This window comes from Haemaphysalis longicornis, unplaced genomic scaffold, assembly GCF_048455015.1.
Source record: "Haemaphysalis longicornis isolate Haplotype H1 unplaced genomic scaffold, Haemaphysalis longicornis Haplotype H1 scaffold_8, whole genome shotgun sequence".
Taxonomy (NCBI): Eukaryota; Metazoa; Arthropoda; class Arachnida; order Ixodida; family Ixodidae; genus Haemaphysalis; species Haemaphysalis longicornis.
Window position 1 is genome coordinate 106745743 of NW_027526445.1, and position 19190 is coordinate 106764932.

Consider the following 19190-nt stretch of genomic DNA (forward strand, 5'->3'; position numbering starts at 1 on the left):
GATGGAGGAAAGCAATCGCGCAATCAGAAAAACAACCGAAGATAAATATGAAGTCATGAAGATAAATATGAAAAATGTGTACATCGAAAGGAGTCCCATTGGAGACACCCAAGGCCATACGAAAATTTTGGACCGACAAGCTTCATTCGTCGGCCGATGGAATGTCCCTGGCCGGAGCAAAGAATGCCTCCGGGTCAAGTAAGTGGCTGACCGAAGGCACAAGATTTTTGAAAGGAAGGGAATTTATCGAGTTGGTTCGCATACGAATTAATGCTCTGCCGTGCCTGTCCCGAACAAAGAGAGGTCAAAATGTACCCAAGACATGCAGAGCCGGATGCACACAACTGGAATCCTTGGGACATATTCTTCAGAAATGTCATCGCACGCACCACGAGAGGATCCGAAGACATGATACCATAACGAGACAAATAGCCAAACGTCTGAGAGAACTTGGCTTTGAAGTCCAAGAGGAGCCACACTTCAAAACACCTCAAGGCGAACGCATCCCCGACCTGGTTGTTAAAAGGGACACCCAGTCGGCGATCCTCGACATACAGGTGGTCGGAACCAGAGCCCCTCTGTCACAAGTGCATTTGTCTAAGACAATGGAGTACATGGACAAGTCGATACTGGACAAAGTCGGTGGGAGACCTTTGGTCTCGAGCATTACTATTACTTACCGTGGCATATGGGCCCGGGAGAGCGTCCAAACTCTCCGAGACTTGGGCTTCACGGCAAATGACTTTAAAGTCATAACCATCCGCTGCCTCCAGGGTGGAATCGGGGCCTTCGCTGTTCACCGCCATATCACGACCACTTTAAGTGGGTGAAGTCCGAAGAACACCACCACGTCCCTCCGCACCTAACCCCCGGTACTACTGCCTCATCAGTAGGAAGTTCTTGAAATGGGCCAAACCTGATGCTTGCCATCAGGTTTGCCTGCACAGCCAGACTTGCAGCTGCACAACATTTTCAAAGATGCAGGCATTTCTTGGCAGTGTGTGTGAAGTTGTCAACAAAACCTGGTCTGGACAAAGCAGTCCACAAGCGTTGGTTTAAGGGGGGACACTGGTCTTAAAACAGCCTCTTTTAATTTTCTAGTGAACTTTGTAAAACTTGTCAGACTTGCTGCTTTTCTCCCACTGATTTCAGATATGCCATTATTAGCCACTGTCCAGAGAATGTCGAAATTGTTTCTATGCCCGGGCCCTCTATCAAAAAGATGAACCGGAATCAACGGTACAACTTTGCCATGCAGACTCTTAAAAGCTCTGGCCGACACACTTGCAGACTGCCGCCCAGAGTTTTTTTCAAGCATGCCTCAGGCATCTCGAAGACTTGAATGCAGCGTGGCTGAAAGGGGGATGACGTGGGAGAAGCAGGCTGCTCCAAAGAACGCACCACTGATGCCAACTGCGGTGAACACGACCAGTGCAGCAGCAAACCACACGACAACGTCCCATTGAACAGTTTGCAGATGAATGGTACACGGAACAAGAGGAAGCGGGATGCAGAAGAGAATGACGTCCCCATCAAGCTTCCGATGGTTAAAACCAGAGGACGGCCAACCAAAAGGCTTCGGCAGCGAAAGCTGAAGAAACTCAGAAAAGGTGGCCAGCCCGTGCCTTTCTTGGAGCTCTCTTCAAAAGAACAAGAAAAGTGTAAGCAAAATTATTGATTGCTAGAACAGTAGAACTTAACTTTCAGAGGCAGCTAGCAAGCAAATGAAAGAAACGTCCATCATAATACTCGAGCAGGTTTACGACAGAATTACAGATTGCTGTAGGTTTTGTGTACTGCACTCCAATTTCAGATATGCGTAAAAAAATTCATGTGCTGAATATAATGCAACTGTACTGTAAGCTTCACAACATTTACTTGTGCAGTGCACATCTTAAGCCACGAGCCAGTTTCAGTACTTCCCGGTGGGCTATCCTAGTTAAGAGTTTTCTACTTCATAGCATAAACATGGTCATGTATGTAAACAGTTATGGATCTTTGGTAAATCTCTTTTTGGCAATGAATTTTCTATCGTACTGATTCAGAACAAAACAATTGTGTCAAATAGGCAGTATAACTCCACCTCTACGTTTCAACTGTTGAGAGACTACTCATCTGTTGCTGGCAGTTATAACTGTCTTCTTTTCTGTCCGCTACAGTGATTCTGACTTCCATTGCTGATGAGGACATGGCAGGTCGTGCCCTTGATGGAAACTTCCAGGTGCAGGAAAGTCATGTAGAGGCTCGACCTGAATGTTTGCCAAGCTGCGTACTTGACTGCAAAGCGCCATTGCCAAAGCTGAAGAAGTACTTCACACCAGATGCCTGGCTTGCACTAACATCAGCGAGTAAGATTTTTTTCATCTAGAACTGTTGCTTTTCAATGACCAGTTTGTGCACCACCTTTCTTGACAATTACAGTTGCAACTAAGAAGCAAGGGGGCCTGTGGTATAGTGGACATTTCATGGATCTCGTGCTCGTTCAAAATTACTTTTCGCCTATAGCAGGGACGTTCAACCCCACGATATTTCCTTGCGACTGGTACAGGTACACAAGCACCAGTACTGACACCTCAGGCAATCTTCATCGACGCCAACACCCCTGGGTGCAGTGGCACATCCGTGTCAGGTTCGCCAGCTCCAGCACTGCTAGGTGATGCCAGCGGAACCACTTCTGGATGCACCAGCACATCAGTGTCAGGTAAAAGTCCACCTTGTGTGGACAGTGATAGCTGACTGCATTTCAATTACTGAAGAAATACAGAGTTAATTAAAATATATCGACAGGACGCACCCTGCAAGATAAGTTTTAAAAATCGTGAAAAGAATTATTTTTCGCCAACTGTAAAAATGTGACACCATAAGGCGTTTACTTCCCTTTATCTTGCCTAGCTCTTTATGCATACTCAGGTTGTCTGTGATTGCTAGAATGCAAGCGTATTTACTCATTCAAGCACTGGAAGATTTCAGGAAAGAAGAAACGGACGGCAAGCACCCGCACCAGTAAGTTAATTCGCGATTAACTCTACTGGTAACACCTATTCTGTCAAGTTCAAATCTCAAGTTACTTATATTTATAGGTTCAGCATGTGAGCGGACCCCAGGAGAAACGAAGTTCCTACTAGACCTTTATGTGCAGTACATGGACCAGGTATGGCCCACGAAGAAGTTCAGAAACAGAAAGGAAATGTTTGAGTACTTCGCAGACACGATCGCAGAGACGTTCAATGTCACAAGAACGGGACAGCAGTGCTCCAGCCGCCACAAGACTGTTATTAGAAGGAAGACAAAAGCAAAATGCCACAACAACACATCTGGCACGGCCCCAACAGACGTTCCCTTTGAAGACGAGATTGAGAAGATTAAGGCGCAGGACGACAGCCTCGAGCCAGAAGAGCTGCGGGACAGCTATGGTGTTGTTTTTAAGAAGTCCCCGTATGTCGACACAGAAGCGAGCAGTGATGCGGCAGAGAAAGGCTCGTCAGGTAGTGGGCTAACACGCTCAGAGCCCCAGGATACAGACAGGATACAGGATACCCAGGATACAGGATCTCCCGGACCAGCTCTTCGTGTTGAGCAGGAGACGACAAAGGGGAACGTGCCAAGACTGAACAGTGCCTGTTCGGTAGAAACGAAGGCTTTCTTTGACCACATGAATGCGTGCTGCCAGGCTTGAGGAGAAGAAGAAATACCGGGAGCACAAGGAGGCAATGAGAGAAGACCGTCGAAAAGAACGGGCTGTGCAGCACAGCCAGCGAGTGGCAGTCCTGAACCACATCCTGGGCATGGAGAAGGATGAGCAGTGAAAGCCACGTCCAACGACAAAAGGCATCTTTATTCATACTAACTGCTAATGTCGAAATACTACTATAACACCGAATACTAACCACGAAACACTGTCACATGATGCTTCAACTTTTTTTGTACGTGTTATGTTTTGTTGCCTGCCTTCAGTGTTACTTTTGTACATTGTGTAATTTTTCATTAGATATTCCTTGGTTGTATTTTGGACACATCGTTGATTGGACACATCGCAGCCAACTTGCCACAGAAAGGTGGTCACTTAAAACCGTAAGTCAGCGAAGGGGCGCCGATCCAGCCTTCCATTGCATGCAGTGCCGCAAACAGTTTTCGCAGCTCAATGGGAGTGAAGTGTTGCGAGGCGGCAACGGGCAGGGAAGCTTTTTTGCCTCCAAGGATCGCTTGGGCCACCCTAACGTAAAGCTGTCGTGGAAAGAGGTTATCTGGCTAGCATTCTGTTTGACGAAGGATTTCTCGGCAAAGCAGACGAAGGTGCTCGTCGCATGCCACTTTAAGCTGAGCAAACAGGTGCTGACGGACCGGCGCAACATGCTTCGGGAAGTCGTACAAAATGAGCCCGCCACACGACCTGCGATGGGAGGACCTAGCCAGGTTGTGCAGGTGAACGAGTGCCTATTGCGAGGTAAGCGGAAAGCGAACCGGGGACGTCCTCTGGTTGGCGACAACGTCTCGAGACGCGGAGGATGGAGGACTCTGGGTTTTTGGGCTCCTCTGGGTGGAGACTAAGGAGCTTCGTCTATTCACAGTGGATTTTCGGAATGCAGCTACCCTCGGCGAGAAGATCGCCGCGACTGTCGCGCAGGGTATCACCGTACGGAGCGATGAATGGCGGGCTTATAGCTGCATTCCCAACTTGGTCAACACGAACGGAGTAAACATGAACCTCCGTTGGGAATGCGTAAACCACTCGGTGAACTTTGTTGACCCCCCCAACCCAGGCCCACCCTCAAAACATGAAGAGTAGCAGAGCGGTGCCCAGAACAATTACGTTTTATCTTTATCATAGGACATGGACCTCGAAGGCCCAAGCAATGCTTCCGCACCAGCAGTGGGGGAGAGCAGTGAATCCGATGAAGAGGACGATGTCGTTAAATAGAAGCGCAAAAAATTAAACTGGGTGAAGAAAACCTTCGATCCAGGTGACATCTCATGGATCACAGCCCCCGCGAAAAACGAGGTGCCGGCTGAACCTATTCAGTATTTCATGAAGTACCTCCCTGACAGCGCACTTGAAAGACTTGCAGAGTGTTCAAACCTCTATTACATACGAATAACTGACGCAGAGCTGGCCACTACACCACAGCAAATGAGAGCATTTTTTGGCATTACGATGTACGTGGCCGTGCTCAAATTTCCTACAATTAGGATGTACTGGCAGCAGCGGACCCGGATTGCCGTGGTTGCAGATGCAATGAATCTTAACAGGTTTTCTAATCTTCGGACCGCTGTTCATATCACTGATGCGAGCAGTCCGGCCCCCAATAACGCAGATAAATTCTGGAAGGTGCGACCTCTGGTTGATGTCGTTAGGGCGCGATACTTGGAACTTGACGTAATGGAACAGTCAAGCGTTGACGAACAGATGGTGCCTTTCACTGGAAAAGTCCCCGCAAAGCAAGTCATTAAATCGAAGCCAAACCCTGAAGGTGTTAAAGTTTTTGTTCAGTGCTGTCCTGATGGAATCGCCCACAACTTTGAAACCTATCAAGACAAGGGAACTGGAATTGATCCAAGCTATGCGCACCTCGGTCTCGGTGGCTCTGTTGTACTAAGGCTGTGTGAAGAACCTCCAAAGGGAAGAAATTTCAAGTGTTTCTTTGACACTTACTTCCCATCGGTCACCCTGATTCGTGAACTCCGAATGGTTGGCATACGAGCAACACGCATGATGAGGGCAAACAGACTGATGGGTTGCAACCTGAAGAGTGAAAAAGAGCTCAGAAAGGAAGGTAGAAGCGCGATGGACACAAAAGCGACTGAAGAAGGGGACGTTGTTTTAGTTAGATGGCTTGGCAATGGTATCGTAAACATTGCTTCTACGCAAGTAGGGTGCGGTTCGGTTGGCGTCGCCAGCAGACGGAGTCAAGCACCAATGGAGCGGACGGAAATACCGCGCCCGGAAGCCATTGTGGAGTACAAGTTCATGGGAGGAGTGGACAGGCTACATTTTGTGACGGCCCTCTACCCCACAAAAGCGAAAACTAGAAAATGGCCCGTCAGGGCAATGTGCCATTTCGTATCACTGGCTTTGGCCAACTCATGGTTGGAGTACGCGCGAGACGCCAGCAACCAGGGACTTCCCAAGAAGAAAGGCCCTTGACATGCTCGCCTTATAAACGGATGCGGCTCTCACCCTAGTTCAAGTGAACAAAGGCGCACCAAGGAAGGGAGGGCGGCCAAATGCCGACTCAGCTGAGGTGCCTACACAATTCTCATCCCGCACCACCAAATGCAGTGCGGTACGACGCAAAGAACCACTGGCCTCAGCAGGCCCAGTTGCCATTTCCGCAGCGGTGCGGGTATGAAAAAGGTTCGGCCAAAACCAGGGTCCGCTGCAGAAAATGGGACATTTTCCTGTGCATCGCAGCTGAGAAAGGCTGTTTTTTTGTTTTTTTTTATTATCACAACTAGTGAACCAGCCCAAGCACCAATCGCACCCTCTGCAATGAGTATTATTTTATCTCCTTGTTGTAAACTGGCTCACTGTATTTATTATTTATCAAAACAAATCAGGATTGAGTCACTGTGTCTCCATATGAGGACGCACTGCCATTTGCATAATAACTACTCCAGAAAGACAGAGCCTACTAGGCACCTAAAACTGCAAATCCTGCGAGTGTGGAATTTTTCTGCAGTGAATATAATAATTTGTGACTGAGAGGGTTAAATAAAAAGTCGGAAGTCCAACCCATTCGGTTACCTGTGCGACTTTGTTCCTTGGCACTTCTTGGGGTATTTATGTAAGAAAAGTGAAACTGTTGAAATACCAGGCTACGTGTGTGCGTCTTTGCCAAGAAGCGGCGTGTCCTGTGGAGGTGGCGTTGTTAGTTTATTAATGTGTGCAATATGATTGCTTGAGTGAAATCTCATGTGGTAAAAATGCTGTTGAATCTCTTTTCGTTCACCTCAAACTTGGTGTTACGATTGGTGTAGTTTATCACCCACCAAGCACTAGTTTCAGTGACTTTATTTTGGGAATGGAAGTTATACTGGATCCTCTTATGTCTAACAGCACTTCTCCAGTCTTATGCGGGGATTTCAACGTCGATTTACTACTAACTGCTTCGAGTCGAGACTAGGCATTTTCGCTGCAATCATATAGCTTAAAAAATGCCATCAGTACTCGCATGTCAGCAAATTCTGAAACATTAACCAACCATATGCCATGCAACACTGAAATCACTGTTGGGGCGGGAGTCTATGAAATTCCGATTGCCGACCACAAATCCACTTTTATGTTCTTCACTAGGACATATGTACAGCGTAGCCCACTTAAAGTGAACCCGGTCTAAACAAAATACTGGCTGTAAAGAACAAGTCTTCGTTTCCTGTACATGTATAATTTATGTCCAGATATAGCGAAAAATGGATATAACAAAGAGGTTTCAGTTTCCCGATGTGTTCGTCATAAGCGGGCCGGACCGTACCATAGCCTCCTTTATACTTTCTGTGCCCGTCAAGCGCTCCCTCAGAGGCCGTAGCATCTCCCCCTTGTCCGCCGGGGTATTATGCGGCATTCCACCGAGCGGCGGTGCCAGCTACGTATGGCATTTCTTCACACAACGCGGCATGCACTCGTTGCTGGATTTTCGGCATTAGTGGCTATCGTATGAAGTAAAAGACAGCCTTTTCAATTAAAGACAGCTCTACTGGGGCTACTGCAAGGCTCGATTTCATCGTGCGACAGCACGAAGAAGCGGGGACCGACGCATGCCGAACTGTCAGTTTTGCCGCGGTGAGCTTGTGCTCCTTCTATTCTTACACGAAATTTAACTATAAAGCATTTGTAATATTTATAAAATACGTTCTGTGGCCCCACGCACCGTCCTCGATACCTCCAATCAAATTGTTAGTTTTAAATGCCACAGAGGGAATTTCGAACTAATGGATCACCTCGTTTCGAAACTTAAAATAATGCGTTTTTGTATCTAGAAGTTTTGCGCGCCAGATTGCCGATTTGTTAGACGGTTTTTACACGTACTGTTAAAACGTATATCCGATATAACCAACTAATTTACTGGCTGGATACTGCTTCGTACACATGCTTTCTTTTCTTAATGATTTTCATTGCCAAAGTGGTTGCTTAGTGTGGTGTCACGTTGGCAACAGGCCCGTGGGGCGAAGCAAACAGTCAAGCCAAAGATAATTTCATTCAGAGTAGCGTCACATATATACCCTGGGGTTAGCCCCTGGTGGTATGTAGAACCACTGACACTGTAGCCAAAACCCCGGACACTACACTTAGCTTGAATGCAAACATCCGCACCCCTGATCCTGGTGGAAACTCACGTTTTAAATTTATGCCGTAATTGCGAGCGCATCTCAATGCACGGAAAATGCACACACATCTACTTCGCCTCAGCAAGCACAGGTTTATCATTTACCTACATTCAATCTGGGTGTGTGCTGTCGCCCGATAGATATTTTCAACAGTCGATCCATGCGTTAAAGTCGGTGAAGCTGTGATCTGTTTCCTTGCAGAGCTCAATGGTGTACTGCCATGTGCCATGCTGCCGGTAGCACAGGAAACGAAAGATCCCTGGTGTTTCCTTCCATGAAATTCCTATGGAAGAGACTGCGCCACAACAGTAGATAAGAGTGATATGACGAGAAGATTAGGAACCTAACACAACGTCCAACTACTCAAGGATATGTCGCCGCCACTTTAAAGAGGCGATGTTCACCGAGGGGAAATAGCACTGCCTGAAGAAGGGAGTTGGCCCGTCTGTGTTTCCCAAATATCCATCTAACTGGAGGCCACACCCCGTGGAGGTAAGAACAAGCGAGATCCAGAGCCGATTGTTATATATGTATTATCACTAGCACCCTCTGGGTGCCGGCTCTTTTGTCAATAAAGACAGGCCTAGCGTCGGCAGAGACACACACGATGGCGGCCCGTTAAAACCCAACTTTTGAGCTGTCCGGTGTCCCTCATTCAATCAGCAACCATCAGTATATAACATGGTGTCAGAAGTTAAAATTTCGCAACGCAGCAACTCTACAAAGCAACTACAGTAGAGCAATGAGGAAATCGTGATGGCATTTCCCCTGATCCAACCGCCGAAGCCGTTCGAGCCGGGCAGCAATCCCGCCGAAACATGGTCGGAATGGAAGACGGCTTACGAACTCTACGAAGCAGCGTGTGAGTACACAACAAAGCCACCAGCAACAAGGAGAGCACTACTACTACACGTTATCGGCCCCGCTGCGCGGAAAATCGTCGACACCTTCAGCTTTACAGCCCCAGCAAGCGGTGAGCCAATTACCGACACCGTCGCTGCCATTTTTGCGAAGTTTGATGAAAAGTACCTGCCGTACAAAAACGTTACGCAGGCGGCAGCTGTTTTCAACTGCATGTACCAAAAGGAAAATCAGCCAGTTGACGACTTCATAGCTGAGCTGCAGTGCCAGTCGAGAAAGTGCGATTTTGGCGACCAGCACGACCGCCTTCTAGGCGACAGGATTATCATCGGAATCCGCGACGCAGCTCTGCGAGAACGCCTGTTTCGGGAGAATGACTTGTGTGGATAGTGTGGTAGCAAGGTGCTTGGGGAGGCTGGTATTAGAGTCCTTATCCTTCTTTCCATCAGCATTTCTGCTGGGGATGGAAGGCCGTTACTTGGGGTTGCTCTATAGGTCATCAGTACCAGTGCCAAGTCCTTTCCTTCAGAGAGTGCCTTGGTCATTGTGGCCTTGATGGTTTGTATTGTCCTCTCTGCCTGTCCATTGGACCCTGGAAAGAGTGGTGAACTTGGATTGTGGACAATGTCCCATTCCTTGTTGAAACTTCTGTACTCCGCAGAGTCAAATGGAGGGCCTTGATCACCACGACTTCATTTGGTATGCAGTGACGTGCATACAGATCCTTGAGCACAGCTATAAGAGCAGATGCTGTTGTAGTCGGCATTTTCTCAACTTCCACAAACTTTGAGTAGTAATCGACTACAAGCAAATAAGTGGTGCCGCTGTGGTGGAAGAAATCCATGGCCACTTTCTCCCATGGACGTGTTGGTAGGTCTCGGTCAAGAAGTGGTTCTTTCTGATTTGCTCTTTGATGACGTTGGCAAACTTCACAGCCGCTGATCAGCTGCTCGATGTCTTGGTTTAACCTGGGCCAGAAGACACTTTGAGAGGCCACGTTCTTGCATGCAACGATGCCACGATGGTTCATGTGGAGTCTTGAGAGGACATCCTTCTGGCATGCTTGTGGAACTACTAGTCGTTCACCATAACAGACGAAGCCATCTGTTACGTAGAGTTCACTTCTTCTTGAGTAGAAGGGCTTGACCGACGGGTGAACCTTCGAGATTTTGTTTGGCCAACCGTGCTCGATGTAGGTCATTACACGCTTCAGGACGTCATCTGCTGCCGTGCTAGCTTGGATTTCAGCCAGCTTTGCCGTGGATGCTCGAACCAAGGTGCAGACCAGGACACCCTGTTCTTCATCAGCTGTGCTGATGTTCTGTGCTGGGTCAGGCGTGCGAGAGAGTGCGTCGGCAACTGCCAAAAGTTTTCCAGGTATATGAACCAACTTCAGAGTGAAACGCTGAATGCGAAGAAGCAATCTCTGAAGTCTGGGGGAAACCTTGTGGAAGTCTTTTTTGTGTAATCCAATGAGGGGTTTGTGGTCTGTCTCAACAACGATGCTGCGACCACAGATGTAGTAGTAAAACTGTTCACAAGCAAACACTACGGCCAACAGTTCCTTTTCAATTTGCACATAGCGCTGCTGTGCTGGCGTCAGTGCTGCTGATGCGTGCAGAGAGGGCAATACAAACCATCAAGGCCACAATGACCAAGGCACTCTCTGAAGGAAAGGACTTGGCACTGGTACTGATGACCTATAGAGCAACCCCAAGTAACGGCCTTCCATCCCCAGCAGAAATGCTGATGGGAAGAAGGATAAGGACTCTAATACCAGCCTCCCCAAGCACCTTGCTACCACACTATCCACACAAGTCATTCTCCAAGCAGCTTCAAGCTAGGCAACGTGCACAACATAAGCATGGGGATCAGCATGCGCAAGAGCTGCCTGCTCTGCACAAGAAACAGCCAGTATGGTTCTGGCATGGGAAAAGTTGGAGACAAGCAGTTGTGACCCAAGTGGGTCCAGCACCACGGAGATACAAGGTGACATCATCTGATGGCCAGAGCTACGCACGCAACCGCCATCACCTCCGGATAAGAACATGATCAGGAGAGCCCAAGGCCGAGCGGAACCAGGAAGTAGACTCGAGAAACCCCCAACTGACGGCCGAGGACTACTATCCTCTAGACTTTTCGCTCATTTCCAGCGACTCCCCCAGTCAGTCAAACCCAAGAGACTTGCCACTGCAAGCACAGCAGCGCCAGAATCGTTCAGGAAGATCTGTGAGAGTTCCGTCAAGATTTTTGTACTAAGATCCTGTCAGTCATTAACTCTTTATGTTTTATTACTTGTGTGGTGGCATGTTACATATGTATCATCACTAGCGCCCTCTGGGTGCCGGCTCTTTTGTCAATAAAGACAGGCCTAGCGTCGGCAGAGACACACACGATGGCGGCCCGTTAAAACCCAACTTTTGAGCTGTCCGGTGTCCCTCATTCAATCAGCAACCATCAGTATATAACACCGATCAGCCCCACTGACGAGCCAGCAAGAAAACGAAAGAGGTGCCGACAAAGCAGCGGTGCTGAAGGGACACCTTCAGATACTGATCACTGTGTCCTTGACGGGCCACATACACTACACAGTGGGGATGAAGCAGCTACAGTGGATGGCCAGCAACTGACTACTCGTGTAGAAGGGCGCACAGATGAGGCAACACCTCGCACTCGCGCAACAGGTGTAGATCAGGCAACACAAGCTGACGTAAGATGCAACCCCTTAACAATGGGGAGAGGAAAATAGAAGAGAAAGGAGCGGGATTTGAGAAAGCAGGCAGAAAGGCTTCGCCAGACAGTTGCCCGCTACAAAGAACAGCTGCAGAGATTAAAAGATGACTGACATTTGGATGACTTGGAGTACATCTGTGACCAAGCAAAAGAGAAGCACCTTCCTGCTGTTTGTCTTCTGCACCAGATAACCAACTTCAGACGCAAAAACCCAGAATGGGCAGAGGATGTAGTACGTCACTGCATAATACTCAGGCACCTGTCCACAAAGGCCTATGAGCATGCAAGGAGTGAAATGCTGCTTAAGCTCCCATGTCGAAACACCCTGCAAAATTACATCGGAAGCAGCTCGGGAGAAACAGGCGTGAATAACTTGATACAAACACGGCGGAAATTTGAACTTGACAAGCGGTTGTGTGAAAAAACATTCCAAGCCCTTTGTGAAGTGCGCGAAAGGCGTCGTTTGCGAAATTCCACTGACATGTGGAAAGGCCTATATTGGCCAAACTGGGCGCTGCGTGAACGATCATGCAGGGGAGCATGAGCGCACCTTGGGAGATATAGATGCTAGAACTAACTTGACGGAGCATTGCAGAAATTGCGAAAAAAGTGGGTGCAGGCCGCGACTGAATGAGATCAAGATTCTTGGCCGGGGCAGCAGGAGATAGTGGAAGCCTTCTTGATAAATAATGCGCACAACTGCATTAATGACACATCTTTCGCTTTGTATAAAAGAGAGTCTGAAATGATTAACTCTTTCGCTACCGCAGAAAATTGACCAATTTTTAGGGGTCCAAGAAAACATTTTTTTTCCTGCTAAAAAATTGGTTAGGCACTAATTGCAGGAGCACAAAATGCAGATTATTTAACGGCCTTTCCAATAACACCAGTTTTTTAAAGGTTTTCATATATCATAGTTGTGAAAAAAAATATCAAAATCAAAATTTTTGTCAAGTTGCCGAAAAAAATGATAAAAAAGGAGTTGTGTATATCAAACCACCGGTAGTAGAAAAAAATTAGAATATACATTTTGTAGGGAAACATTTCAAAAACACACCCTTAAAAAAATGTTAGCACGCACGGTGCTCGTGTCATGCGGTGAAGCCCAACCTCTAATTCAAAATGTGCAATTTTGGGTGGTTCCCTGGAATAAATCTGGCGGTTTGACGTTATCAGAGACACCAATTTGCCCCCACATAACGTAAAAACATCTTGCCAATGGCTGACTTTGCATTTACAGCGAGCACAATATTTGGGACAAGCACGCGATGCGGAAAAAAACATGCCTGAAGTTGAAAACGGAACGCCGTGGCTGATGCTTGTTGTCATTCACGGTCAGTTATCTCTCAAAACATAAAGCTGAGCTTTATTATCATCTTCTTACTCGCAATTGTAGCCTTGCTCGCAAAAATGAGGTACGATGAGCTAGAATCGTGCCCTGCGATCTTTGGCCGAGTAGCCATTGCGCGCTGAAAAATATCAGCACAACGAGCCTCCTCTATTGCAGCGCCACGTAACTTTTTTCAAATGAAACAGTACAAAAACTTATCAGAGACTCCGTCCGAATAGACAGTTCAACTAAGCAGCAACATTAGACACCTGGATATACCCTCGCATGGAAACGAAACTGGAAGGCGAACAGCTGGCAGTGTAAGGCCAGTTTGAAGCGCTGTCCTCGGCGGAACAGATATCTGGCAACTGGGTGTGATCTTTTGACTTGCATCTGAAGTTCTTATCGCAGAAATCGGGTTAGCGTGGGGGGAAATCAGGAGCGGTGTGCTTTGTTCAAGGATCAGTCGCGGACGCTCCAGGCGCCATGGCAGGTAGCCTTGAGGTTGGGTAACTGCGTAGTAGCGCCAAATATGAATTTCGCGATGCAGAAACGAAACCGAAACTGTTGTAAACTGTTTGCGAATGGTCCTGGGGTAAGTAGACCTACCACAGTACTTAGAACAACTTGCGCAAAGGCAATAAAACTGCCTAAAATCATAAAGTAGCTTTGCAACCAGGCACTGCTTGACATTTTTAGCCGATTTCTGGGATTATTACTGTCAGAGCGCGAACCTGACGATTGAAAATCGTTTGCTAGTTCCCCATTCACGCCCTGATAGCAAAAAACATGCGCTAGTGCAGAGTAATTACGAGTTGCACGCATTCTTCGTTGGTAGACGTGACGCGCGATGACCACGCCCCTTTTCCACACCCAGGTGATTCAAAAGCATGTCAAAAATCCCGTTTCCGTTGCAAAAATGGAAACAAAACTGATTTTGAAAGGCCATTTTCTGATCTAACTCTGAACAGCTTTACTTGTTCGAGAAACGCCTGGAACGCTATGAAAAGGCGCTCCCAAAAGTATCGATCAAATTGATCGATTTTGATAGGCGCGGTAGCGAAAGAGTTAAAGTCTTGTCTGTAGGGTTGACGATGAACATGTTGTTTCTTGGCGTTTTGCACATGTATGTCCGGCGCATGCGCCAATTTGTCTTATATTTAGGGGCGTAAGAGCTTGAATAAATTAGTTGTTAGTTGCGCTCATCCTGTTGTCTCCTCTTCGTGTCGTCGCTCCGCGCAATCCTCATGGCTTGTCAAAAAAGCTTAAAGCACCTCAATCAAAAACTTGTTCCCTCCTTGTAGATGAAACCCGCATTAAGCCAAAACTTCAACACAACAAGAAGCAAGATTAATTTGTCGGTCACGCCGACATGGGTGTAGCCAATGAACCTGCGGGCGAGCCTGTGCTTGCCAATTCCTTGCTTTGCTGTGTCATTAACGGGCCCGCAACATCCTACAGGATACCAGTTCCCCACTTTTTTTTACAAAAGACCTGATTGGTTCCCAACTCTCGAAGTTCATTTAGTACGTCACGGGGAAGGTCGAAGAAGCTGGCTTCAGGGTCATTCGCCTCGTTACTGACAATCGTAAAGTCAACGTCACTACCATGAAGGACCTTTGTGGGGGATTTCTTACCTACAGGATCGAGCATCCACGTGACCCAGATAGGCTCCTTTTTTTTTTGAGTTTTGACCGCTGCCATTGAAGAACATCCGCTCACAATTTCTTGCCCGAGACCTTGGCAAAAAGGGGGAGGTTTCCTCCATGTTCGTTAAGAAGCTGTACAACATGTCAAGCCGGTGCGGTGCCTGACTAGGAAGCACGTGTACCTCAACAACATCGAAAAGATGAATGTGAAAAGGCCGTCGGAAGAGCTTTCTCCAGGCGTGACATCAGCAGTGGAATGCCTGAAGGAGCAAGCAGGACACAGCTGTCACTCTTGCTTTGCAGCTGGAGGGCCGACCGTTGTGTTCATGAAAAGCATGTACCGGTGGTGCATTTTACACGATACGAGCAACAAACAGCAGCATGTCCAACAACGCTTCCCTGATGTTCGGCATTACGACGATCCCAATGATGAACGCCTTGAATGGCTTGAAGTAGCTTTTCCACTGTACGTCGAGGAACTCAAAAAAGCAAGCGACCCACGAACTTGGATTTTTGACCCCCTCGAGACGTACGAGGCACTTTTGCTAACCACACATTCAAATGTGGCATGCATTCGTTCCTTGCTCATCACAAAGAAGTTCATTTTCCCCATTGAGTCGTTGTTTGGAGCGCTCCGAAGATCACTGGGCTGCAATGACCAGCTTGATGTCCGCTCAGCAGCGTCTGGCTGCAGAAACTCTTGAGGACGGGCATAGCAGCTGCATCAGCACACAGCAATGTAGCTCACGATGAAGAGCTCTGTCATCAGCGCCTTCCTCTTCAACCTGGTGATGGTGGCCCTGCCAGGCTGCCTGCCCAGAGGGGCAGGGGGGCACAGGGTACACATGTCGGTGTACGCCGACGACATTGCCCAGTGGGTGCTGGGACCGAAAGGAGACGGCAGGGCGGTCGTGCAGCAGCTGCAGGCAGCCATGGATGCGGTGCGGTACAAGCTCGAAGGTGTCGGCCTGCAGCTGTCGGCTGCAAAGACAGAGGCCATGCTGGTGCGCCCGAGTGCAGCCACCCGCGGACGGACGAGGAAACTCCACATAGACGGCGAGGAGCTCGAGTGGAAGACCAGGGTGCGCTACCTGGGGCTCACCCTGGACCACAGGGTGGACTTCCGTCAAGCCGCCAAGGAGCTACGTGCCAGGGCACAGCTGGCCACCTCGGCTGTGCGGAAGATGGTCGCCCGAAACAAAGGCTGCTCCCAGCAGACAGCCCTGCGGCTGTACAGCGCTTTGGCCGTGGGGCTACTGATGTACGAGCTGCCGCTGGTCACCCTGCGGAGACCCAACTGGCGGCAGCTGGAGGGCGACCATCGAAAGGGCACCTGCCTGGGCCTGCCCCGAGACTCGCAGTGCGATGGAACGCTGGCTGAGGCAGGGGTGTGGAGGCTCGAGATGCGCCTCCACGTGGGGGTTGTGTGGACGGCTGAATGGAAGCACCGCCTGGGGCTGGCCGACAGCCCTGCATGCCAGCACTGCCGCGCACCTATCCAGTCCCTGCCGCACCTGCTCTTCGAGTGCCCCAAGTATGCGGCAGGGAGACCGGAACTGCTGGCCGCCCTGGGAGGAAGGGCTTGGCCACCCGATGAGCTGCTGTGGCCGCCGGGCAACACCAGGGAGCGGGACAGTGTCCACGAGGCGCTGGGCGGCTACCTGGATGCCTCAGGGCTATGCCTGGCACTACACTTCCTGGCCCAGTAACTGTGTGGACTTTTTCTCTTTTTTTTTTTCCATGGACCAGACTCTCTCTCTCTCTGTCTCTGTGCGCGCGTGTGTGTGTGTGTGTGCGCGTGCACGTGTGCATTAAGTTGTCAATACGGCCCTCTCTGCCCTGTCTTCTGTAAATATGTCACTTCTACCCTCTGCTTGTCCTTTCTATGGAACTGTCATCCTCTGCCCCAACCCCCACACCAGCAGGCGTTCCGGTGTCCACCCCTAGGTGTGACAATTTACGCCTGCTGGTGGACTTTCCTTTCCTTTTCTTTGACAATACTAAATTCATTCATTCCTTATGGAGTGGGCACAGTTCGCCATTTTATGCTTTTTATTTTTGGGAGGGGGAAAACGTGGAAAAAGAACTGCAAGAATCGCCCATTCGCCAGCCTCATGAATTTGAATAAATGGGGGTCAGCTTGGCGTTCACATTCTCCAGTGACAAAGCTTTAAGGGGCCTGCATGTTTGCAACTGTCCCCTGGCTGTTCCAGCGCACCTTTGGCATTTGTCTCTATGACAAACATCGACGCCACGACGTCGAGATACTCAAGGCGAGGTTTAACACCAGACAGCGAAGAAGTTGCCCGTGTCAGACAATTTCTAGAGCTTCTAGCGGGTTCCTCAGTGAAGCAACAGCCCAAAAGTTTCCTTGTTACCCTTACCAGCACACTTTCCCTCACAGTGCACACGACACAGGTAGACCCCGGGGTTTAAGTGTTGTTAACTTCTCGCTTGTGCCAAGACGCGCTCGAAAACCCCTTTGGAATGTCGAGGCAAATGTCCGGCTCCAACGATCATCCTACACCGACACAATTCTTGACATCTCAACACTGTCTCAACTTCTACCACTTAGTGCAGTCGACTGCAGAGCAAGGCATACAATGAGCTTGGGCTCGGAGACAAGGATATTTCGGTATCGTGGAACACTGATGGGGTTCAGCTCTTCGAGTCTTCCAAGTATGCTGTTTGGCTGCTCCAGCTTCAGATTAATGAATTGCCCTTCAAAGAGCGCGTGAAAAAAATACTTCTTGCAGGTTTATGGTTCGGAAGCGAAAAACCAATTGTAGATTGTTTCCTACAACCATTCGTTGAAGAAATGAATCGCCTGTCAAGCGTAGGCATGTCATGGGTAGGTGACAGCACAACCAAGCATACTCGAGTGTTTCCCGGGCCATGTGTCGTGGACACAGTTGCACGGGGCATGGTGATGAATATGCACCAATTCAACGGAGAGCATGGATGTGCTTGGTGTGAGCAAAAGGGGGAAGTTGTCCCCAAAGGAAAGGGCCATGTACGCGTGTACCCTGTCGAGCCCCTAAAAGGGAAGATGAGAACGGATGCTTCATTTCGACGCCATGCACGGCAGGCAGATCGGGGCGGAGAGCTGGTGGCTGGAATCAGAGGCAGTACTGTTCTTTTTCTGCCAACTTTTTTCAAATTTCCATTTGGTTTCGTGGTAGACTACATGAACGCTGTGTGCTCAGGCTTCGTTAGACACACAGCGCACATGTGGCTTAAACACAAAAAGGCTTTCCCCTACAGCATTGGTGCCTTGGTCCCCGAAATTGATGAGCGGCTGAATAGACTGCGACCAGTGTGCGAGATGTCTCGTCTTCCAAGGTCTCTTGTGCTGAGAAAGTATTGGAAATCGTCCGAGTGGCGCAACTGGCTCCTCTACTTCTCGCCAGTTGTGCTTCAGGGAATACTTCCTCAGGTGTACTGCAACAACTGGCTTGAATTTGTGCATCTGATGCACATCCTCCTTGGTGACGTTGTGCCATCTGATCGGCTAAGATCAGCCCAAAAGGAAATGATAAAATTTTTGGCAGACTATGAGAACCTTTACGGAAAGAAACACCTGACATTTAATGCGCACTCGCTTCTTCATCTTGTGGATTGTGTTCAGGAGTGGGGCCCGTTATGGAACTATTCAGCTTATCCTTACGAAGATATGAATGGTCAACTTGGCCGTTTTGTAAATGGAACCAGGCACGCACACTTGCAGATTATACAAAAGTTTTCAATTCTATCAGTTATGCCTGTGCTATCTTCTTGTAGTACAGTTTCGTCTCTTGTGAAAGAGCTTTTGACCACCATGTTGAGAGGACACAAGCTGAGGGTGCACGCCACAACTTTGTCGTGTTACACCTTTCTTGGAAAAGGAAATAAGTCTGAACAAGGTGTAGAGTATTCAAAAGTAATTGCTAATGGTTACACACTCTGTGTTCAGACGTTGGACAAGTCACGGAGAGCTAACTTGTATGTCCAGGTAACCTCTAGCCCTCGTGCGTTTGGTCAGATCATTTCAATTGTACATGTGGCATGCAAACGGCACACTGTACCTTGTAACTGCATACCAGAAGTCTTTTTGGTCTTGAAGAAACTGAATATCAAGCAGCGGGTACTTGCGAATTCAGATTCTGGTGTGAATGACATATTTTTTGTTGAACCGTCTACTCGCATTCTGAAAGCTAATGCAAATGAAATTCGGAAATGTGTTGCCTTGAAAGTGGAGAATAAGCTTTTTGTGGGCCCACTGCAGCGAACCTATGCTGTAGAAGTAGTGTGAGACA

General features: G+C 48.5%; 1 protein-coding gene and 2 pseudogenes across 1 annotated transcript; all 3 read left to right on the forward strand.

Moving 5' to 3' along the window:
- The first annotated feature begins 605 nt into the window (after window positions 1–605).
- LOC144148421 (uncharacterized) lies at window positions 606–2019 on the forward strand (annotated as a pseudogene).
- An 8814-nt stretch (window positions 2020–10833) lies between these two features.
- LOC144148422 (uncharacterized) lies at window positions 10834–16604 on the forward strand (annotated as a pseudogene).
- Window positions 16605–17078: 474 nt separating this feature from the next.
- Window positions 17079–19190, forward strand: LOC144148423 (uncharacterized). The gene is made up of 2 exons (XM_077679957.1): window positions 17079–17168; window positions 17471–19190. The coding sequence occupies exons 1-2, from the start codon at window positions 17079–17081 to the stop codon at window positions 19184–19186; spliced, it is 1806 nt and encodes a 601-aa protein (XP_077536083.1). The 3' UTR covers window positions 19187–19190.